We start from the raw sequence: 22522 nt of genomic DNA, 5'->3' as shown, positions 1-22522 counted from the left end.
TCTCTGGTGTGGGAGAACCGGGGTGCCAGGAGCCCTACGGGGGGCAGGGGGTGCTGGGGAGAGCAGGGCAGGAGCAGGAACAGGGCCCAGCTCTTTCATTGCCCACAGCTCCTCAGGCTCTGCCACGGGCAACGTGCTGCTGCCAGGCTGGCAGCGTGCGGGGCAGGAGGGCTCAGGGTGATGCTCCGGTGACGGCACACACTGGTGGCCTCCCCGCCCCTGCAGAGCAGGGAGCAGCTCCGCTCCGGGGACGTGGACGTGGCTGTGCCACCATGGCCCCGCTCCCAGCACGTCTGGGCAACGGCGGAGGAGCCGGGGGGCCGGGGGGCTGCCTGTGGCAGAGGAACGGGCTGGGGCCCTCCCAGGCAGCCCCAGCACTGGCACCAGTGCCCAGAGGCAGTGGTGGTGGGCAGGATGCGGCCAGGAGCGGGCAGAGCGGCTGCCGGGCAGGAGCACAGCGCGATGGAGAGGCAGCCACAAGTGCGGCAGGGAGAGGCTGCTTTATTGGTGAGAGTGCAGGGGACCCCGGGGAGGAAGCTGAGGCTGAAGGCTCCGAGCCGGGAGCGTGGTCAGGCCGGTGGGGGACGGTGCGGAGCCGGGGCCTGGGCGTGCAGGACTGGCGTCGGGCAGCAGCTTCCCTGTGGCCGGGCTGGCAGGAGGCGGCTGCGCCTGCAAAGGGAGCAGAGGGCCGTGAGCGGGACGCGTGCAAGGTGCTGTGGGTGGGTGCTGCGGGTGGGCGCTGTGGGTGGGCGCTGCAGGACGGGCGCCCGACTGACCTCAGTGCAGGGGCGTCACGCAGGAGACCTTGCCGCAGCCGTTCCTGCAGCACTTCTGGCTGCCGGAGCAGTTGGAGTCCGTCTTGCACTGGTTCGTGCAGACGCCCAGCATGGGGATCCCCGGGCTGACGGGCGGGCAGGTGCCGGGCTTCTCTGCAAAGGCGAAGGGACGCGGCCTGAGCCCCGCCGGCCCCGGCATGAGGGGCAGGGCTGGCCCGGCCGCTCCCGAGCTGCGGGAACGGCCCCGGCCCCTGGCTGCCATGGAGGAGGGACCCCCACGCCCGCCGGCGGCTCCCTCACCCCATGGCTCTGCCAGCCTGACCCGATGGGGACACATTGTGGAGGCCACGTGGCAGGGTGGTGGCCCCCGTGGGCCCTGTGCTCAGCCTCCCGCTCAGGGCTGGGAGCCCGGCACAGGACACGCAGCCCCGCTTCCCCCCGCCAGCCGCTGCGGACGGCCCCGGCCTTGCGCTCGTGGCACGTGGGCTCAGCCCGGGCCTCGCCGCGGGCCATGTGCTCCCCAACCAGCCTGTGCCCCGGCTGCGCGGCTCCCTGCCCCGCTGTCCCGCTGCCGGCCACCAGCACTGGGCTCCCGGCCCTGCACCATGGCGTCCCCCGCCTTGGCACCGCCGGGCCAGCCCTGGCCTCGCAGGCGGCGATGGAGGGGACCTCCAGGTCACATCCACGTGTTTGCAGCTGGAGAGCCCGAATCCTGCACCTGTCTGCGGGCGCTGCTCTCCGGCAGGACCGGCGCGGGGAGCGTACCCAGCCGGGGGCTGTGGGGCCACGTCCGGCACAGGGTGATGGGAGACTCTTCCCAGGCGAGGGCTTGGGAGGCAGGACAGTGCCCACGGGCTGAGTGGGCTGCGCCGGGGAGCGACACGGGGCTTCTCTGAGCCGACCCCAGCGTGGTTCGGAGGTGCCGGCTCAACCCTGGCACCGCTGGGAGGAGGAAGGGGTGAGCAGGGCCCGGTGGCAGCACACCCCGACCCCGCCGGGCTCCCCGTGCAGCCCCTGATGCACCCAACGAGTGCCCAGACCCGCGGCCGCCACCGCTCCCTGGAGCACCGGTGCCACCGGCTGGGACGAGCCGTCGGCTCACGGCAGCGGGACCGGCACCGGGCAGCGGCGCCGGGAGCAGGAGGGAGCGTTACCATCGGGCTTCTGGCAGGCCTTGCCACAGGCCGCCGGGCAGCACTTGAGGGTGCTCTCGCAGTCGCCATCGGACTGGCACCCCACCGTGCAGTTCGCTGCTTCCGTCGCAGGCTCCGGGCACACGCCGGCTTTCGCTGCAAGGCAAAGGCGGAGGGAGGGTGTGGGCGGGCGCGGGGGCTGCCGGCCCCAGGCGGGAGATGCTGCCGCCAGCCCCAGGGCTGGGTCCAGGGATGCTGCTGAGCCCAACCATGCCGGGCACGGGCTGTGTCTCGGCCGCAGCCCCCACCCCAGCAGGCCCCCGGGCTGGGAGCGATGCTGGCCGCTCGCCCGGGGCGTGCCGCGCCGAGCCGAGCCGTGCGCTCATACTCACTGGTGACATTCTGGGCGGATGCTGGAGGCAGCTCTGCCCAGAGAGCCAGGAGCCCTGCCAGGACGAGCACGCTGCGGGCCGTGGGCATGGTGCGGGAGCCGGCGCTGCGCCTGCGGGGCCGCCGGCCGGCCTTTAAGCTCCTCTCCAGGTGGGGCCGGCGGGCGGGAGGGCTCGGCCTTCCGGGTGGCTCCCAAGGGCCGGGCAGGGCCAGGCTCCCCCCTCGCTCTTGCACAACCCGAGTATCAGGTATCTGCCGCTGCTGGCGGCCGACCAGGGAGGGGGAGCCTCGAGGAGACCGGGCGGCCACGCCGAAAACTTGCCCGGCAGGAACAGCAGCCAACCGCCACCCGCCGCGGCCCCCGCGCGCCGCACGCTGGGCCCCGGCTGGCCCCAGCCGCCGAGCCAGCCGGACACGGACACGGGGCTGTCCCGGCCCCCAGGGCTCGGCCACCGGAGGCCATGGGGATGCGGCTGGTGCCATGGCGGGGACATGGCGGGCGTGGGTGTGCTGGGGAAGGGGCACAGTCTGTCCCTGCCACCACCCCGGCGCTTGCAAGCGGAGATTCTGGCCAGTGCTGGGACTCCCTCTATAAAGGTGGCCATGTTGCAGCCCAGTGGCCCCTGCCTGCTGATGCCCAGAGGCCGGGACGAGCCGACGGCGCGGCCGGGAGCTGCTGCTCGCCCGGCTTCTGCTCCAGCCACTTGTTCTCCTCCAGCCCTCGCTCCTCGACTGAAGGGCCCTCCAGGCTGCCCACGTGTGCGGGCAGGCGCCCGCCCAGGGCTCCCCCGCTCCTCCCTAGTAGCCACGGAGCTCCTTCTGCCCAGCCACAGCCTTGTCCCGTGGCCCCCGCCATCCTCGTGGCCTCCAACAGCCCCAGGGATGCGGCCCGGCTCGTCCGGCAGCACCGGTTGGGCGAGTGGCTGGCGGGGAGCGAGCCGCTGGCACGCTCTGGCTGCGTGCCCGGTGCTCCGGGGCACAGCAGTGCTGGGGGCTGTGCAACCCTGGACCCCCTGGCTCTGCCCGGGACACCCCTCCCACGGCACGTGTGCCATCCTCCTCCGTGGGCAGGATGCTCCGTGGCACCTGGGAGTGTCAAGCGGGGCTTTGTTTGGATAGGCCCAGCTAGCCGAGCGGCCCAGACACGCTGGCGTGGCTGCGTGGCTCTCATCAGTGTTTGCTGCTCTGCCAGTCCCTGTCTCCCCCGCAGGGGCTGCCAGCGGTGGCTTTAATTCCTCCGGGGCTGCTGACGGAAGGGGAACAGCCCTGCAGTGCGCCGGGGGGGCCACAAGGACCCCGTCCCCTTTGCTTGCAGCTCCCAGTTTCGTCTCAACACTTCGGGTCATTTGGCTGCCGTGGCGATGCGGGTCCCTCCGCGTGGTGCCGGTGCTGCCTGGCTGGGGGGCACAGGCTGGACCCCTCTGCTGGGAGGCACCCCCAGAGCATCCCGGCTCCCATCCTGGGCATGGTCACAGGCTGAGCCTCTCCTGCCCCGTCGCCGGTGACGTGCCCTCGCCGCCGGCAGAGGCTGCCGGGGCAGCCCCAGCTCAGGCCGGATGATCCCACCGACCCGCGTGGGCCAGGGGTGCATGGGCCGGGGACACCGTCCCTGCCCCAAGTCACGAGCCGGTGACCGCTCTGCCGGGGTCCGTCTCCAGGTAATTTAACCCCGCAGTCAACAATGCGGCACGGAACGGGGCGGCAGTAAATCAGGAACTGTTTGCCTTTGCCTGCGGTCCCCTCCCTGCCGCGGGTGTTTCTGCAGGAACAGGAGCGGGCGCACGGCCCGGCCGCTGCCCCGCCGCCGGCAGCAGGAGCCGATGCGTGGGGACGGGGGACAGGCCTGGGGTGGTGGGGAGAGCGGCAGGACGGTCCTTGTCCCCACGTCCTTCGGGCTGGGGTGCTTGGTGGCTGGGTGCTGGGGGGCTGCCAGGACCTGGCCACTCTGGGGCTGGCCGGGATGCTCCCGGTCTGCCCCGGGGACTGGGCCCCACTGGGTCAGCGCTGTAGGGAACTGGGCTGGGCGGGTGCTTCCAGCCAGTGCTGGGACTGCCCGAGTAAAGGCGGGGGCCCTCGGGGACGGAGCGAGGGACGCCGCCAGGACAGAGCCCACCCTGCTCTCCTGGAGCAGCACCGCGGCTGCTGGCCTGGCGCTGCCCGTCCCCGCTGCCAGGGCAGGGGCTGCCCCGCGTCCCACCCTGACTGAGCCGCTGGTCCCGTGCCGGCGCTGCCAGCAGCACTTGTCTTTGAGGGTTATTGCCCGCTCTGACCCCATGATTGCTCTGCCCCAGCGTGTGGGACGTCCTTGGTGCCGGCAGTGAGCGCCGGGGCCGGGAGGCTGCGGGTGCGGTGCCAGCAGCGGGGCTGCACCCGAGCAGCTGGACGGGAGCAGAGGGGCCCCAGAAATGGGCTCGTGGCAGGAGACGAGGGGGAAACCACAGAGGACGGCGGGAGCGGCGGCAGCAGCGAGGGCGTCGGCGGGTTTGCCCGAGGTTGCACCTTGGCCCTGGCGAGCCCGGCCGGCTCCGAGCGGCCGATCCAGCCGGAGCTGCCCCAGGCAGCCGGAGCAGCTGGGGAGGGACTGAGCGTGCCGGCGGCTCCAGCCCACGCGGTCCCGTCGCTTCCCAGGAGGCAGAAACGCCTCAGCTGCTGTCCCCAGCGCGTGGCATCGGGGTGGCTGCCGTCCCCCCCCGCGGCTCTGCCAGGCGCTTCCTCGCCAGCGGCCGAGGACGGCGGTGGGAGCGCGGGGCTCTGCTGGCAGCCGTCCCCGTGCCAAGGCACGTCCCGGGGCAGGATCCCGGCTGAGGACGCAGGGCCAGCAGCCCCGACCCCGAGGGCTCTTCCCTGCCGCATCCCCGGGTGGCAGAGCCGCTGCCGCCGAGCCCGGTCACGCCGGCTGCGCCCGAGCCCTGCGGGTGACCGCAGCTCCCTCGTGGCAGCCGGGAAGGTGCTGGAGTCACGTCTCCCTGCCCGCCTGCCGAGGGAGGGCGGTCAATGATTAAAAGGGGAGTGTTGCTGGCCAGGCAAGGTGCCCCCGGGCCGGCTACCCGGCCCCCCGCTGCCAGTGCGGAGCGAGGCGAGCAGAGGGGGACAGAGAGGGGCGCCCCTTCCCCGGGGAGACGTCGGGGCCCGGCAGTCGGCAGCTCGGGGCCCCCACGCTGTGTGCGTGGGCTGTCACACGGGAAATTATCTGACCCTCTGGGGCCCAGCTCTGTGCCAGGCTGGCGGCCGAAGGCCGATGCGCCCCGCTGGCAGGGGGGCTCCCACCGCGTCTCCCGCCCGCCCGCGCTGCCCGCCCGGCGCAGACCTCGGCGGCCGCTCTGCGCCACGGAGCCGGAGCCTGGCGGTTTGGTGGGGAAGCGCCCGGCTCTGTGCTGGTGTGATTGGTTTTACCTGCTCATCCCACGCGGGACCCCGCAGCACCCCGAGAGCCGGTGGGAGGCGGCCGCCCCGTGCCCCCCAGGCACTCACCCATGCCCGCAGGAGCCGCAGTGGCTGGCTGCAGCTGGGCACACAGGGCCAGGATGGCCACGAGCAAAATGCCGGCGGTTCTCATGGTGCTCCCCACGGGTGCTGGTGGCCAGCGCGGGTTGGCGCGGGGGTTTATATCCACACGGGGCCGGGGAGGGGCCGCCGCACACATCACTTTTGGGTGCTGAAACTCGCCGTGTTTCACCGTTGTGCCCGAGGCAGCGACAGCCCCACGACGTGTTATTGCCTGAGAAATCATTTACCACAGCCCCGTCCCAGCCCCGGCAGCCAGGCTGCAGCCAGGGTGGGGGTGGCAGCACCCAAACAACACCCTCCCTGGGGAAAGGGAGACGTGGCCACGGGCTGGGGCCACCCCCACAGCCACCCAGGGGAAGGGGCTGGAGCATTTCGGTTGGGAAAGGCTGGTGCACCCAGCGTGGCCCAGGGGGTGTGGATGGGACCTTCTTCCCGCGGCTGCAGGAGCTGGGGGTGCCGGGGCAGAGCCGCAGGCGAGGCGCGGAGGGCGGGTGTCTCCTCTCCGAGCTGTGGGATCCAACACCGCAGGTGTCGAGTGCTGCCTGGGTGTGACAAGGGATTAGAGTTCATGGGACAGGAACCGGGGGCACTGGGCAGGAGGATGCTCCCCTGGGGCGGTGGCCGTCCTCTCCCTGGTCCTGGCCTGCTGCCCGCATCCCGCTGTCCCTGCCCGCGGAGCCCTGGCAACGGCCGGCCGGGTCCCTGCGGGCACGCGTGGCCCCGGGGGGAGCGGAGCGTGGGAAGCGCCGTGGGCCGAGCCCCATTCCTCGGTGGGGACAGGCCGGGTGCCAGCACGTCGGGTGGCTGCAGACATGTCCCGGCAGACGGGTGCTCTGGTGGGGTCAGCGCCGGGGCTGCCTTTCACCTCGCCATGCGCCGGGACCGGCGGGGGTCGGCCCAAGGTTACCGGGCTGGGGAGGTCACCGAGAGCCCGCGGGGACCCTGAGGCTCTGCCAAGTGGGACCTTGGCTCCCTGCTCCCCGTCCCACGCAGGGGGGCGCGGCTGGGCTGTGCCAGGGGGTCTGCACTGCGGCCCCTCTCACGGCTGACCCGCTGCCGTGTCCCGCCAAAGAGCCGTGGGTGCTGCTGGGGGGTCAGGTGTGGGGGCTGCAGCAAGGCCCAGGGGGGCACAGACGGGCAGGACCTGGGTTTTCAAGGGGCTGGTGGAAGGCGCTCATCTGCTGCCGGGGCTGGAGACGGGAGAAAGGCTTCGTCCGGGGGACGCCAGGGAGGGCCCCTGCCCGCGGGGTGCCTCGGGGCCAGCCCGGCGGGGCGAGGCGGCTTCGTGCCGCGGCCACGTGACCGCTGCGGTCTCATATGGGGTTTTACGGCTCAACGATCGTATTTCCCTGCTTGGAAATTCCTGTTTGCGTCATCCCCGCTCCAGGTGGCCAAATGCACTTGTTGCTACAGGAACTCTGGGTCTGAAAGGGTCTGAAAGGAAGGGAACTGTCAGCAGGGAAACGGGGGGGCCCTGAGAGCAGCCCCGTCCCTGGTTCTGAGCGCGGGGTCCCTCTGAGTGACACCTTGGCCCCGACGTTGCCGCGGTGGTGCTGTGGGAAGGCACCAGCCCCTCCCGAGCAGCTCCTGGTCCTTCGGCGGCTCCTGGCTCCGTGGGGCTTCGGCCTCGCGCTCTCCCTCCCCCGGCTGCCGCACGCCCGGCGCGTCACGGCGCGTGGCTGCGGGCGTCAGCGGCGACGCCTTCGAGTCCCGCGGCACATGGCGGGGCCTGGCCCGCCCGAGTCCCCGCGTCCCGGCTGCGGGGAGCGGTGCCCCCCGGCCCGTGCTGCCCCTCCCCGCCTGTATCCCCCCTCCCTGCCTGCCGCCCCCTCCCCGCCGCGCCGCGCTGGTGCCGGGGCAGGGGCTGGCGGGTCCCGCCGCTCCGTGGGCTCCGTGGGCTGCGGGGCCCGATCCCGGCGCAGCTCCCGGCGGGCGGCCGGCAGAGGAGGCTGTTGCTCCGCCAGAGCGGGGCCGGGAGCCGGGCCGGGCTCCCCGGGGCTCCCCAGCGCCGGCTCCGGCCCGGCCCCGGGGGCGGGGAGGGGCTGGGGGCGCTGCGCAGCCCGGCCCGGGGCTCCCCGCGGGATTTAAGCGGCCGCGGGGCGGGCGGGGGCAGCGCCATGAGGCCGGGGCTGTTCCTGTTCCTGCTGCTGCTGGCCCCCCCGGGCCCCCCCGGCTGCTGCCGGCCGGCCTCGGGGAGCCGCCTCCCAGGTGAGCCCCGGCCCGGGGTGCGCCCCGCTCCCCGCCACCGCCCCCCCGGTCCCCGATGTCCCCTCGCCACGCTGGGGGGGTCACGGGCTGGGACATCCCGCCGGGTACCTCCCGCCCGGGACCCCGCACCCGAGCGGCAGAGCCCCCCCCAGCACCGCGGGGGCCCGGGGAAGTGCCCCCCGGCTGCCCCCCCCCCTCGAGCCCGGCTCCCCGCGGGCTCCTGGAGCGACGGGGCCGTGCCCAGGCCGGGGGGCTCTGCCCGCACACCCTAACCCCTGCCTGCCCCCCGCAGGAAAGTTCGGCGAGTGCCCCCCGCCCTCCAGGACCCCGCTGATGCCCTGTGAGCGCTTGTGCTCCTCGGACGGCGACTGCCCGGGCAGCGAGCGCTGCTGCAGCACCGGCTGCGGGCGGGGGTGCCGGCTGCCCCCGGGAGGTGAGGGGGGTCCCTTCCCCCAGCAGCCCCCAAACAGCCCCTGCTCTGCCCTCCAAGGGGGGGGGCACCGCAGCCACCTCGGGGGTGGGTCCTGCAGCCCCGCCAGCCCCGTCCCGGCGTGTGCTGCTGCCCGTGGGTGACCCCGCACCCCCTGTCCCCGCTCTTGGCCCCTCTGGCGGAGGGGCACAGGGGTGCCCGGTGCTCCCTGCCCGCAGGACCCGGGGGGTGGGTGCCCCGGGGGCGCGCTGGGAGCGGGCAGGGGCTGGCTCTGACCTTGCTGGGCACCCCCAGCCAAGAGGGGCTTCTGCCCGCGGCTGGACCCCGACACGGCGACCCCCTGCCCGGCGGAGTGCGGCAGCGACCGGGCGTGCCGGGGCAGCGAGAAGTGCTGCAGCAGGGGCTGCCTCGTCCGCTGCGTGCAGGCGGTGCCAGGTGAGGGCGGCGGGGGGGGCCCGGCGGGAGCGGGGGGCTGCAGCCGGGGCAGAGCCCGCCCGTGAGCCCGTCTCCTTCCCCACCCGCAGCCAAGCCGGGCGCCTGCCCCAGGAGGAGGGTGCTGCACACCTTCGCGCCCTGCAACAACTCCTGCCACGACGACACCGACTGTCCCCGCCGCCAGAAGTGCTGCTTCACGGGCTGCGGCCTCGGCTGCCTGTCCCCGGAGGGGGCAACCGCGGCCCCGCTCCTGCCCACCGTTCCCCGCCACCGCCGGGACCCCGCTGCCTCCGCCGGCCCCGCGTCCCCGGGTGGCATCTGTCACCTCCCGCCCGCGCCTGGCCCGTGCAGGGGACGGTTCCCTCGCTACGCCTACAGCCCCGCCACGGGGACCTGCCGGCCCTTCATCTACAGCGGCTGCGGGGGGAACCCCAACAACTTCAGGACGGTGGAGGAGTGCCAGTGGGTCTGCCAGCGCCCGGGTGAGAGCAGGGGCTGCGCTGGGCTGCGCTGGGCTGCGCTGGGCTGTACTGGGGCTGTGCTGGGCTGTGCTGGGCTGTGCTGGGCTGTACTGGGGCTGTACTGGGGCTGTGCTGGGCTGCGCTGGGCTGCGCTGGGCTGTACTGGGGCTGTGCTGGGCTGTGCTGGGCTGTACTGGGCTGCGCTGGGCTGCGCTGGGCTGTACTGGGGCTGCGCTGGGCTGCGCTGGGCTGTACTGGGGCTGTACTGGGGCTGCGCTGGGCTGCGCTGGGCTGTACTGGGGCTGCGCTGGGCTGCGCTGGGCTGTACTGGGGCTGTGCTGGGCTGCGCTGGGCTGCGCTGGGCTGCCTCTGCGCGGGCAGGGGTGGGCGCACAGAGCGGTGCTGCCTGCAGTGGGCAGCCCCGAGGGTCTGTGTCCCCCCCACGGAGCGAGGGCAGCGACCCACGCCCCCTCCGGGCCTTTGCTGGGTGGTTTCAGCCAGCTCACAGCTCCCTCCTGGCAGCTGGCGGCGTTTTGGTCAGAACAAGGTGATTGTGTTGGGAATCACAATTCTGCAGCCTGGTTATCGAGGTGGGAAACCTGACAGCGAGGTGCGGGGTACAGCCCCCCCCGGCCTCTGCTGACGTCGCCTGGCGCAGGGCGTGCGCTGGGCAGAGCCTGTGCTGGCGCAGCCGCGGTGGCCCCCGCGGGCTGGGGGGTCCCGGCACCGTGTGGGCACCCGCCGGGGTGTGACCCCCCCTTTCCGAGCGGGGCGCGGGCGGTTGGGGCCGTTGGTGGCTTCCCTGGCGCGGCCGTTGTGTCCCCACGCAACACCGGAACCACGAGAGCTGCTCCTGCGTCCCTGGGGGGGCTGGGGGGGAATGCACCGGGGTGAGTGCAGCGGATGATCCGGGGCCAGCTCTGCTCCCCAGTGCCAGCCCCCCGCTGCCTCCCCCCGCCCTGCCTGCACCCCCCCTCACTGTCCCCTTCTGTGTCCCAGGGAGAGCTGAGGAGTGACCCCGAGGAGGAGGCAGCCGTGGGGCCGGGGCCCCCCCCGCGGGGCTGACAGCCAGGGGGCCGGGGTCTGCCCGCTCGGCCCCGCACAATAAAGCCGCCAGGACGCCTGGCTTGCAGCAGCACGGCCTCCTCGTCCCTCCCGCCCCACGGCTCCCCGTGCCTCCCCGCACCCCTGCCCGGCCACGTCGGCCGGAGCCGCGGGCCCAGGGACCTGGCACTGGCCCTGCCGGGCACGGGCAAGCCAGGGACCTGCGGGACTTCCCCAGAAAAACCTCCCGTCAGCGCTCACACTGTCTTATTAATTTGCTAATTAATGAGAGCCCGGAGGGGGGAGCGGGCCTGCGCTGCCTGCAGATGTTGGGGACGTTCCCGGGGAGGCTGCGCAGGGGGATGGAGCACGGAGCCCCCCCGGGCTCTGGGACAGCGGCACTGCCACCGCCCTCCCGCAACGGTGACACCCGGCCTCCGCCTGCCACCACAGGGACCCTCGGTTGGGCTCAGGGGTGGACGGGGCTGGGGGGTGCCCTGGGTCTGAGCTTGGCACTGCCCCCCCGCTGCACCGGGGCGATGACCCCGAGCCGCAGCCAGCCCTCGCTCCGGGCGTCACCTGGGCCCGAACTGGGGGGTGATGCCACCCCCGCCGGCAGCGCCCCGGGGCCCTGCCCCCCCCGGGGATGGGGCGGGGGGCAGGAGCACCTCAGGGGTGCCGTTTGCTCAGGGGAGCCGGTTTTGCAGCAGCCGGGGGGGGGTGCTGCGCACGCTCCCTCCCCACACGCCGCCGGCTGAGTCCGCAGGCGGAGACAGCAAGGAACTTGAAACCGAAAAGATGAAAACCTGCCCGAAGTGCCGGTTTATTATTCAGCTCCTTCCCCACCTGCTCTGCTCGGGCCCGAGCTGGCGCCGTGGCTGCTGCCGGCTGCTGAGATGAAAGTCCCCGTGCGGGGCAGGCAGGGGGGTGACACCCCCCAGCACCCCCGTCAGGCCGCCCCCCACCGTCCGGCTCTCGGGGTTAACGGCACCGGCTGCCGCAACGCGGCCCAGGGGCTGCTGCTCACGGCAGCTCCCACGGCTCCTGCGTAACGGCGAGGCCGCGGTGGCGGCGCGGGGGGGCTGGCAGGGCGCCGGCGGCAGCCCCGGCCCGGTGCCACGCGGCGCGGCCTGGCACGGCCACGCACGGCGCGGCGGCGCGGGGGGGCGGCCTCCCAAAATGGGGTTTTTATTACGGCCATACATCACCGCGGCGGCCTGATGCGGGCGGACGGCGGTGATTTTTCTTCACGGTTTACAGACAAATGAGGGGAAGGAAAATTGATGTGAACTTTGCTATAGCGAGAGGTCGGGCGCGGGCAGGGAGCGGGTTATGGATGAGGCGGGGGGTGGTGGGGCCCCCCCAGCCCCCTTCTCCGGGCTGGGTGGGAGCCGCGGCAGGGCCGGGGCCTGGCGGGTGTGGGGGCTGTGCCGCGGCTCCGGGGCGCTGCAGCTGGGGGGCTCCGGCTTCCCCGGCCCCCACCGCCCGCAGCACGGCCTGAGCCGGCGGCTGCGCCCACCCCTGTCGGCGGGGGCTCAGAGGGATGCTCAGGGGGCAGGACCGCATGGGCAGGGTGATTAATTCCAGTAGATATCCATTAGCAGATACTCATTAGCACGGCAAAGGCGCTTTGGCTGTGCGGGTCGGGCGAGCTGCCGTCACCGGCTTCTGGCGAGAACTCGGCCGCTTTCCCCACAATTAAAGTCGCCTCCCAACACCACGGTCCTGCCCAGTGTAAGATAACAGCTAATACCCTCAAATAGCGACTATCAGCTTCTCCACACGGCTCATAAATATTAATACAATTCTAATTAGTTCCTTTAAATACATTGCCTAAATTAAGCGTTTCCTCGGCAATAAATCAGCGCCAGTTTGGCACCCTGCTCACGCCCATTAAGCAGATCAGGAGCTCTCCCGCCAGCCCCACGGCCAGTCCCTGCTTGCAGGGGGACGCCTGTGCCGTGCCATACCGTGCCATACGGAGCTGTACCGTGCCATACGGTGCCATACCGTGCCATACAGTGCCATACGGTACCGTACCGTGCCATACGGAGCCGTACCATGCTGTGCCGTGCCGGTGTGAGGGCTGGTGGGGCCCAGCCATGGTGCCCCCACTTGAGGAGTTTCACGCTTCAGGCTGGGGAAGGCGGGTGGGTTTTGGGGTGGGGGGTACCGGTGTCCTCCGCGGTGACTTCCCGCCTGCACGGGGGTGCCAGGAGCTGTGACATCAGTCCTGGGCTCCAGCAGCCCCTTCCTCCGGCGCCAGCGGAGCTGGAGGGCCGAGCCCGGTCCCCTCCCGAGGAACCCACAGAGCTGCTGGCAGCAGCAGGGGCATCCCTGCAGCTCATCCTCAGCACGGTGGGGCCGGGCTGTTTTGGGGGTAAATCCTGGAGTTTGGCCAACGTGCCAGCGAGCTGCAGTGCTGTCTGATCCCACGGCCCAAAGAGGGCGGCTGGTGCTGCTGGTGGGATCTTGTCAAGAGACGGCAGGAGAGCGGTTTGAAAGCGCCTGATAAAACGTCTCCCAAGGACGCCACAGTCACAGATATAAAAATAACCCAACCATTCGATTCAGAGGAGGAAAGGGAGCCCAGGCATCACTGAACAAGCAGAAAGTGCCCTGCGACCTTAATCAGGAGTAATATTGTTAATGCATTTTTCCCCAGGTGCACCCGGATTTGCATTCCCAGCGATTTGCACAATAATGAGGCGAGCTGCTGGTGCCTCAGCCCGATGGCGCCACGACCCCGCGGCCTCTGCCCCCGACACCGCGGGGCAGGAGCGGGGCTGCTGGGGGCGGCCGGTGGGTGCAGGAGCCGGGTGCCCTGGCGAGGTCACTGCTGCCTCTGTGGAGCCTGGCTGGGTGCTCCTGCCCCGTGGCAGCCTCCTCCGGCCTTCATCCCAAGCTCTGAGTTCTCCTCTTCCTCCTGGGAGGTGGCAGCAGTGGCCGCCCTGCTCTGACCTCTGCCCTGAGCTGGAGGAGACGGGATCCCTTCAGAGGTGCTTGTGCGCCGTGCAGGGGGTGAGTGTGCACCCAGGGGCGTGCACAGGGTGAGCAGGTCTGAGCGGGGGGTGGATGCAGTGAGCACCCCCCCTGCACCCCGGTGTTGGTGATGCTGGAAAAGAGCAAATACCAAACTCATTTGCTTGAGGAGAAATTAATACAGTGTGTAGCTGGTGGTGGGTAATTTAAGAAGTGAATTTAAAATCCCAACACAAATAGATTTTTTTATAAGGTCAGAAGAAAGATTAAATGCTCCAGACAAGAACAGCGCTCGCCATTTCCAGCATCGCTTTTACCATAAATATTTTGGGCTGGCACCGTGTCCCTGCGCTGCCCACGTGGGTCAGAGCTCGGGCCGTGGTGGGGCGAGCGGGGACGTCCCCGGGGAGGCCGTGGCGTGTCGCCGTCCCCTTCTCCTGTGGCAGCCCAGATCGCCGCCGGCACAGGCAGCAGCCAGCGATGCTCTGTGGGCATGGAGGGAGGAGGGGAGGTGCGTGGGGCCATGCCGGTGGTGGCCCCGGGCAGGATCCGTCCCCAGGCCCCCTCCGGCGCTGCCGCCAGCCTGCCAAGGTGCCGGCGGGGCGGGGGGTCGTGCAGCCCAGGCTTTGGTGCCCGCCCGGCGGGGTGTGTGCCCGCTGCCAGCTCCTGGCTGCCCTTCCCGCCACCCAGCAGGGGCCGGGATTGATGGCAAGAGGTTCGAAAGGCTCCAAATGTGGAGGTTATATGGCTGAGCCACCCCCATCCATCACGAGACGTTCATTATTGAGTAACACCCTGCATGCCGGGCTGATTTCACACCTTATCTGAACCCAGCAGCTGTGCCCTAAATCCTGAGCGCCACGACTGTCTGGAGGAATTCGGCTGCCTGTGCTTAAAATTAGTGTTAGCATCTATCATTTCCCTGCACCAAATGGCTTTTGTGTCGGCACTTGGCAGCGCTCATCCGTCACCGGGGCTCTGGGCTGCCCAGCTCCGTACCCTCTCCGTCACTGTCACAGGACCCCTCGTTGGCAAAATGTCACCCAAAGGACAAGTGCAACAGCTTGGCCTCTCCCTTCCGCCTGGGGCTGGTGGCACTGCCGGCGGTGAGGGCACCCGCTGGCCCCTCAGGCACGGCGGGCAGGGGCTGGGCTCGCAGCGGGGCCGGCCCCGTCCCTCCAGGCGTGTGGCGTGGGCGCAGCCTGCGAACCCTCCCCGGGGCACGGCGGCCTCTCCCCTCCCCTGGCACGGTGCCTCGCTGCCTCCCGCGGTGCCGCGGTGCCAACCGCAGCTGCGGGCCGGGCCCTTCCTGGCCGCTGCTGCCAGTAGCCATCCCTGGCGAGGAGCTCCTGCCAGGCAGGTGATGCTGGAGCTGTCGGCGTGATGAAAAGCCTCCCGCAGCACTGCAGATAACGTACAAGCACAGGTCAGGCGAGGCCCGTGTAGCCCATCCATCAGGCGCAGCAGCTACAGGCGCTCCCGGTGCCACCATCTGATGTGCGTTATCCGGCACAAATGTGTTCCTTCCCCCAAGGTTAAACGGATGAGTGAGGTTCAGGCACTGACAGCGCTGCCTGCCCCGTGCAAGCGATAAACGAGCTGGAAGAACCGGAGGGAAAAAAAAGGTTTGTTTTCTGTCAAATGCTCCTTTTGATGGCGCTGGCACGAGGATGGAGGCGGCATGGTGACGGGTGCGAGGACGGGGACCCTCTTACGTCACAGCCACGTGGGTGCCACATGTCACCAGGGCGGGCGAGAGCGAGGGCTCCGCGAGGCGCTGGGCACCCAACGGCCCCGGTGGCCGGCGCTCGGTACGGCCCCGCCGCCCTGGGAGCGGTGCCGCGGGTCCGGGGCTGCGCGCTGCGTCCCCAGCTCTGTCCCAGGTTGTGACCCCGGGCCCTGGGGCCGCCTGGGGCTGCCCACCCGCTCTGGGCACTGCGGGGCTGGGGTCCACCTCCCCGCCCAGTGTCCCCGCCGGGCCGCTGCCGCCCTCGCTCAATGTCACACTTGGAACCTGTCAACTTGAAAAAAGGTTTGCAGCCGATAAGCGATCGGGCTGTCAGCTGCGGAGTGCCGCTTGCTCGTGATTTACTGCAACGTCGCTAACGGAGCACAGATTTTTCTTAATCTAAATTGAAAACTACTCAAGTAGAAAAATAATTTCATTGCTTCATCTTGAAGGGGCGGGGGGAGAGGAAGGGGAAGAGCTGGGCCAGGGCAGGCAGGTCCGGGGCTGCCCGCAGCTCCGTGCCCTGGCCAGGCAGAGCCGGCCTGGTGCCACCCCCCCGTCACCTTGGGCAGCTCCTACACCGGGGACAAGCGGCAGCTTCTCCAGCTCGGGAGGGAAAACCCTGTTGCCGCGCCCCACGCCCGAGCCTGGCGGGAGCCGCGGGCACGTCCCTGGGGGCGAGGTGGGTGGCAGGGGCTGTGTCCCCACCTGTGGGGCAGGGGCCTCCCCGTGGGGACACGAGGACAGTGTCACCTCCCTGCAGCCCAGGAGGAGCACAGAGGTGCCACCACGGTGCCCTGGCGCTCGGCAGTGCCCCGGGGCCGGCCGTGCCCCGGTGTGCCACGGTGCTTGGCTGTGCCCCGGTGCTCTCCACGCCCCGGTGCTTTGGGTGCCCCAGCGCCTCGCTGTGCCGCGGTGCTCCCGGCGCTGCGTGGCAGAGCAGGGTGAGGTGGGTGTCTCCGGTGTGCGGGTGCCTCCGATCTTGGTGAAGAGGCTTTGGCGGTGACGGCCGCTGCTGGTGCTTTGGGTCTGGTACATAATCCAGCTGGCTCCGTGGACGTGCTGACCGGGGCTCCGGCCCCGAGCCAGCCCCGTGTTCGAGAAGGGACCGTGCCGGTGGTTGGGCCCATAGTGCGTGGCAGCGGCGTGGGGGTGCCGGGGCAGGCACCGTCCCCACCACGCGGTGCAGGAGGCCCCGGCAGAGCCGGCGCCTGGGCCAGGGCTGCAGGCGGGGTCTCACTTGCGGCAGCATTGAAGAGCTCACGCTCTGCTTGGAAAGAGTCTCAAAACATGGGGTCCCCCCCATGCCCCCAGCTCCTTCTCAGGGGCCGATGGCGGGTATTTGGTGGGTGACCGTGGGCAGGCAGCCACACACACGCCCGGTGGTGCCAAAACGCCCAGCCCTGACCAGGCTGATGTGCAGCACAATGCCGGGAGGGGCTGGGGCGGGAATGGGAACCAGCTGCACCAGTGTGGGGGGCCCGGAGCACGGCTGTGCCGGCGTGGGGGTCCCGGAGCACGGCTCTGCCAGCTGGCGCCGGGCTCGTCCTGTGCAGGAGCAGAATCCGGCCGTTTTCCACCATCCAGGAGCCGGGCCGGGCCGTGGGGGGGGGCACCCCGAGGGCTCAGCTCCGGGGCGGTGGGGCGCAGCCTGGCCCCAGCCCCCTGGAGCCTGCGGGGCCGGTGGATGCTGGTGCAGGTGGGGACGTGCTGCCTTGCAGAGAAATTGGTAATTTGGAGCACGAGCGAATTCTGGGAGCATTTGCTGAGCTGGATAATAACGTGCCCAGTGAGCTGCATCCCAAGCACGCCGCCAAATTAAAGAAATTTTTTTCCCCTTTAATTTAAAAGTCACCGTTGGGAAATCTCTGTCGGCCTCAGCAGTGATTTCCCCCCAGGCTGGCTTTCTGGAGAAATCTTTAATTTTGATTGTCACACTTTGTGGAGTTTAACTCGGGAAGCAGAGCCATAAATAAGGTGCCGCTCTGGCACCGGGGCTCCAGCTGTGCCGGGACAGCGAGCGGCACCGGCGTGGCTGGGAAGGAGGGAGCAGCCTGGCCACGGCCGTGGCCACTGGCCACGCCGCCGGGCTCCTGGGCACTGGCCACCCTCTCCCCCCGCACCTCTTTCCCCTGCTCTCCCCCCTGCCCACCCTACCCCCCGCTCCTCCCAGCCCCTCGCAGCCGATTTCACACGTCAGCTTCCTTTAACTACCCGGGTCCCGTCGCCCCCCGCCCGCCCAACGAGTCGGCGGGTTCATGAAAATCTCATTCACCTCAACGCCACGGCTGGCTTCTCCCGCGGCACCGACCCCCCCCGGCCCGGTGAGCGCTCTGCCCTGGCACCCCAGCGCCCAGCGCCCAGCCCGCAGCCCCCCGGCCCCGTGGGGCTGTGCCGTGGGGCTGGAGCCGGCGTCGCGGCCAGCCCGGGGTGGGGGGCAGCCCCCGGGGCCGTCCCGGTGTCTCCGCTGCCTCCAGCTGTGTGGAACCAGTGAGTGACCCCGGCGAGGGGCCTCTGCTCGCCCCGTGGGGGCCTGGGGAGGAATCGCCTGGCAGCTCCATTACCAATTAAGAAAAAAGGGAAGAAATGCTGGTGCCTCCCTTTCGGCGCGGAGCCGGCGCGGTGGTGCCGGCGTGAGCTCTGGAAAGGTTACAGCCCATTTGCATTTTACCCTTCAGTAATTTCAACACTTACGGGTGCAATTAAGAGGCGAGCCTGGCGTTATGAAGCTATCAGCGCGCAGAGACCTGAATACTAACAAACTCTGGTGCGCTCCCATCCCAGGCCATCCGATCCGGCCCCGATAACGCCGCAGCGATGCCGGCGGATTGCCACCGCCTGCAGGAACGGGCCTCGACTCCATTAAACGCACATTTTTGAACTGGTCTGATAGCCCAGCCCCCCCGGCCGTTGGGGCGATGGGTTCGGTGCTCGCTGCGGGCAGGGCACCCACACGGGGAGCGGGCGTTGGTGCAGCGGGGTGGCAGCAGAGCCGGGCCCGGGCCTCGTCGCCCCAACAAAGCGTTTGACCCGGTGCTGCCCTCGGGAAGAAGAGCCCCAGGCTCGCTTCATTTTACAAGCAAACGGCCAGTGTGGCAGCACTGGCCAGATCGAGGCGCCCGGCACGGCCCCCCCGTGGGATGGGGTCTGCGGTGCTCAGCGGCCCCCGGCCCTCCCGCGTCTGGGACGCCGAGCTCGGAGAACAGTGTCTTCTCCTTTAAGCTTCATCCCACTTTAATTGGGTAGTTTTGAGCCCTGGCTCATGATTTCTGCAGCAATTTGGTCTGAGATTTCTTTCTTTCCCTCCATTATCCACTCTGATTAACTCAGCTGCACCTGTCAGCTTTTATTCGGCGGCGCGGGGAGCGCCTGCGAGAACCTGTTAAAATGCATGAGTTTTATCACAGCCGCGCTTCCCTGGCCAGCGAGGCTGAACTGGGAGGGAAGGGGCTGCGGGGAGCGGGGCTGCGCCGGGGGAGCCGTGGGCTGTGGGGGCGCCCGAGGCAGGGGCGCGGGTGCCGCGGGGGTCCCGGGGTCCCCCTCTCTGTGTGGGGAGCCGGGCTGGGGGCTGGCCCAGGCTGGGGGGGTCTGTGGGATGCAGGCAGCTGTGGGCAGGGCCCTGCCGCCACCCTCCGCTGCCAAGGTGCTTAGTGGCTGCAGCTTTTCCACCTTGCGAGCGCTCATTTTACATTCCAGCTGTAACTTGTTCCCTTTTTCTCATTTTAATAAAAACGAAAGCATCCGGAAACACTGCTGCACCCGAGAAAGAGTGAGATCTGACATAATTAAAAAGTGGCTTCAATCAGGCTGTTTTCCTAATGGTTTGTCATATCAGCTCACACCGCCCTGCACCCCCCCTGTGCTTCCAACCCCCTGAGGCATCATTTACATTTCTTAATAACCCCTCATTAATATTCATGATGTGGGGAGGGTAATAACGGCTGAGTGCACACCACTAATTCAATTTCAGCGAGCCTCAGTGTGTTTAGTTAATCACCGGGGGACCTGGGTTACTCGGTACAATTATTTATTCGGAATTAGATCTCGAGGCATCTGGATTGAAACTTGAACTCGGAATAAAATTAAACCGGGATTCTCCTCCTCGCCTCCTCCTGCCGCCGCTCCCATCTGCGGTGCTGAGCATCCCCCCCACCCGCGGCCCTGCCGCGCTGAGCCGAGGAACCACCATTTCCACACTGGCTCTCGTGCCGCGGTGCCGGGACTGTCGCAGTGGCTGGAGCTTCTCCCCATCGCTTGCGGCTGCCAGGTCCCGGCTCCTCCGTGCCCGTCCCCAGGGCCACAGCCACGGCCGGGAAGGCCGCGGTGCCAGCTGGCAGCACCAGGACACCAGCCGCCCGTTGCTGCCCGTTCGTGCCGGGGCAGTGAGAGGAAAGCGGTTGGGAAAGGTCCAGTGTGGGCTGTCCCGAGTCACCGTGGCGCCCTGGAGTGTCCCTGAGGGAGCAGGGAAGGTGCTGTAGGTGCCCCGGCCAGCCCTCAGGGTGCCCCCGGCGGTGCCCCCCGGTCCCTGCAGAGGGTGGGAGCCTGGGGGCGTGGAGCCAGGCTTCCACCGGGATCCTGTGCTCCTGACCAAGCCGAGTTCGCTCCAGCCTGTCCGAAGCCTCCAGCCCCTTCCTGCGGCTTTGCTGCTTGCTGCGCCGCTCCCCGGGAGAGGCTGGTGCTGCCCCCGCGCAGAGCCGCTGCCCAGGGCAGCCGGCACGTCCCCATCCTTTCATTTCCTTGAGGGATTTTTTTATACTTTGATTCTGCACCTGGTTTCGCTTTTTAATTCAATAGTTTGTCCCTGTGCTCCAACCCCCGTTATTGGATAAAAACTCCCTGTTATTGAATCCTGCCCTGCGGCTCCGTGGTGAGAATTGGGTTTCCTGGGCAGCGACGGGTGGTCGGGAGCGCGGTGAGGCCGGGGAGCGCGGTGAGGCCGGGGAGCGCGGGGACGGGGGGGCGCGAGGACCCCCGGGAGCTGGCGGCTGTTTCAGAGACAACCGGGCTGTGCTCGGGGGTCCCCCACGCTGCCGCCCCCTCAGCCAGCACCCCGAGGGCTCGCAGCGCTGGGCACATCCACCATGGCAAGAGGAAGGTGACCTTTGCCGGCCACTTCTAGATGCTCTTTGCCAACAGAGAGGGGCTGGAGACCGGGTCCCACGGGCTGGGACCCTTCCCACGGCAGCACCACGGCTCGGCGGGTCCCCCGGGTGTCCCAGGGCTCGGCCGCCCTCCCCAGGGCAGGGGCCGGGGGTGCTGGCGCCCAGCAGCGGGGTTGAATTCCTTCCTCTCAGCGCCGGTGTTTTCACAGTTAATTTCCCGTCACAGGCGCAGGCGCTGGGCCGTGCCTCTGCCGGATTTCCAGCCGTCAGGGTGAGAACCGGCGCCTGAGCTTTTGTGCCTTTCCCAGGAGGCTGCAGATTCCTGGATATCAAGTTTTATGTAATTCGGTTAATGCAGCAGCCACTTCTCAAATTCCTGACTTTGTTTTTCTGTGCATCCCCCCTGGCCTCACAGTCCTCCCAGGGAAGAGAATCGACCATTTTCTATCCCTTTGTCTGATGAGGAGAAGCTTCAGGTGGGAGGTGCCGGCCTCGCCCGCTGCGCTCAGGTTTCCTTTTCCAATTTGAAGATTATTCCTTTGCCGGCTCCCAACTCCCACCCAGCGCTGGGTGCGTTTCCAGGCCGATGCTGCCAGCAAACCCTCGGTGTCTGGCAGGCCGAGGCCAGCGGCCCCCCCACAGTACCGGGGCGTTTGCCGCTCGCGAGCTGGCAGCGCGGTTGTGCCGTGCCTCGCCCCCGTGCCAGCGCCGTGCCCCGCTCCCGCCGCCGCCTCCCCCGGCCCTGCACCACGCGGCGCTTGGACCCCGAGCTGTTGGGTTTGGGGCCGCGCAGCCTGTCCCCCCCCCGCAGGCTCGCGTCATTCCGTGCACCAACCGCCTCCAGATGTGGGAAAATACGTGCTTGGGGTGCTGTGCCGGAGGGGAAAAGCCAATTTTAGGGAAATAACCGGGAACGGGGAGGAGAAACGCCGGCGCAGGAGAGGGCGGCGGTGCCCGGCGGTGCCGTTGGGGCTGCGCCACGTGTGTTTGACCCCTGCCCGTGGGGTTTGTGGCCGTCGCTGCTCGGGCGCCCCTCAGCCGCGCCACGGCCACCGGGACCCGCCAGGCTGCGAACGCTCTGGCTCCACAGCTGGTGAATTGTCTGAACGCTCCGTAAAGCCGAGGCAGATGATCCAATAATTATCTTCTATTTATCTCATCTTTAACATGCAGATTTGTTGAGTTAATTTTGTCATGACTGATATCTCCTATGTTTTATTGAAACAACGGGGGATGAGAGGGACTTTTTTGAAAACATTATATATATTTTTAATTTCGTTGAGTGCTCTCAAACCCGATTCCTACTGAGATAACTGCTTAATAGCTACGATCATTATGTTATGAAAAATTATTTTAGCTCAAAACTGTTTTTTAAAAGCATAGTTGAAATAAATTCAATAAGATTTTTGGCCAAGTTGACTCTCCGCTAATTATTCATATTTGTTAAATTGAAAAATGTCCCTATCTGTCTGTGGTTCTGCATCTTGTTGAATTACAGAACTATTTGTCACGACCTCAGCAAACAGAGGGATCGTCACATCCCCTCCTGCTGCATTCAGCGCTCAGTTATTGGCCTGTTTTCAAGGTGACAGCGGTTAATGACGCTGTGTATAAATAGAATTGTGTTGTCAATAAACGCTGCCGCCAGCCTCCTGCGTTTCCAGGCCTGCCTCAGCCCCGCGAAGGATTCGCAGAAGGTTACAGAAAATGCATCAAAAGAAACCACTGATTTTCGGTGCCCTCCACCCTGCAGGGGTGCGGGTTGGCTCCCGGGGGGCTCTGCTGGGGTGAGGCGCTCCCCGGCCTCGGGTGAGGGCAGCGCCCGGCGCCGGTGTCCACCGGCGCCGGGCGCTGCCCTCACCCGAGGCCGGGGAGCACCGCGGGGCTGCAGCTGGGGGCAGGGAGGGTCTCTGAGGGCCCCGTCACCCGGGAGGGGACTCGCCCGCTCCCTTTGCCGCCCCCCCGTCGGCCGGTCGCGGCGTTTAGCCCGGGCCCAGCCGCTCCCCGGGGCCAGGCCACTGCAGGCGCTGCCCCCGGGACCCCTGAGGCGCTGCCCGGGCCCGGGGCTGTGGGGCGGCCCCCGGGGTCCGCACGGCCCGTGGGACGCGGCTGCTGCCCCCCGCTCCTCGCCCGCATCGCGGCCGCCTGGGCCATGACCTCTGACCCCTGATCTCTGACCCCTGACCTCTGCCCCTCAGCCATCCCGGGCTGCTTTACGGCAGCGTGGCGCCTCCAGTCTCTCGCTTTACGGCAGTGTGGCACTTGCCGCCTCTCGCTTTCCGGCAGTGTGGCGCCTCCCGCCTCTCGCTTTCCGGCAGAGTGGCG

General features: G+C 68.8%; 2 protein-coding genes across 3 annotated transcripts; one reads left to right on the top strand and one right to left on the bottom strand.

Annotated features, from left to right (window-relative positions):
- Positions 1 to 494: 494 nt before the first annotated feature.
- Positions 495 to 2491, bottom strand: LOC141967048 (WAP four-disulfide core domain protein 2-like). Its single transcript, XM_074920388.1, has 4 exons — positions 2302 to 2491; positions 1931 to 2065; positions 777 to 929; positions 495 to 669 (listed from the first exon to the last, which is right to left on the bottom strand). Exons 1-3 carry the CDS (start codon positions 2387 to 2389, stop codon positions 778 to 780), a joined length of 375 nt encoding a protein of 124 aa, XP_074776489.1. The 5' UTR covers positions 2390 to 2491; the 3' UTR covers positions 495 to 669; position 777.
- A 5397-nt stretch (positions 2492 to 7888) lies between these two features.
- Positions 7889 to 10627, top strand: WFDC3 (WAP four-disulfide core domain 3). Of its 2 annotated transcripts, XM_074920477.1 has the most exons (5): positions 7889 to 8014; positions 8307 to 8447; positions 8739 to 8879; positions 8969 to 9361; positions 10340 to 10627. In XM_074920477.1, exons 1-5 carry the CDS (start codon positions 7924 to 7926, stop codon positions 10354 to 10356), a joined length of 783 nt encoding a protein of 260 aa, XP_074776578.1. In that variant the 5' UTR covers positions 7889 to 7923; the 3' UTR covers positions 10357 to 10627. The 2 variants fall into 2 exon arrangements, with proteins under 2 accessions (XP_074776578.1, XP_074776579.1); XM_074920478.1 differs by lacking the exon at positions 8739 to 8879.
- Positions 10628 to 22522: the final 11895 nt, after the last annotated feature.

This window comes from Athene noctua, chromosome 16 (assembly GCF_965140245.1).
Source record: "Athene noctua chromosome 16, bAthNoc1.hap1.1, whole genome shotgun sequence".
Classification (NCBI taxonomy): Eukaryota; Metazoa; Chordata; class Aves; order Strigiformes; family Strigidae; genus Athene; species Athene noctua.
This window is presented reverse-complemented; position numbering and strand designations above follow the sequence as displayed.

Bases quoted from the DNA above. Each gene is read 5' to 3' on its own strand.
- LOC141967048 (XM_074920388.1), bottom strand. From the start codon at position 2,389: ATGCCCACGGCCCGCAGCGTGCTCGTCCTGGCAGGGCTCCTGGCTCTC. The intron at 2,066-2,301 runs GTGAGTATGAGC...TTTGCCTTGCAG, and splicing joins ATCCGCCCAGAATGTCACCA to CGAAAGCCGGCGTGTGCCCG. The intron at 930-1,930 runs GTAACGCTCCCT...TCGCCTTTGCAG, and splicing joins GGCCTGCCAGAAGCCCGATG to AGAAGCCCGGCACCTGCCCG.
- WFDC3 (XM_074920477.1), top strand. From the start codon at position 7,924: ATGAGGCCGGGGCTGTTCCTGTTCCTGCTGCTGCTGGCCCCCCCGGGC. The intron at 8,448-8,738 runs GTGAGGGGGGTC...GGGCACCCCCAG, and splicing joins GTGCCGGCTGCCCCCGGGAG to CCAAGAGGGGCTTCTGCCCG. The intron at 8,880-8,968 runs GTGAGGGCGGCG...CCCCACCCGCAG, and splicing joins CTGCGTGCAGGCGGTGCCAG to CCAAGCCGGGCGCCTGCCCC.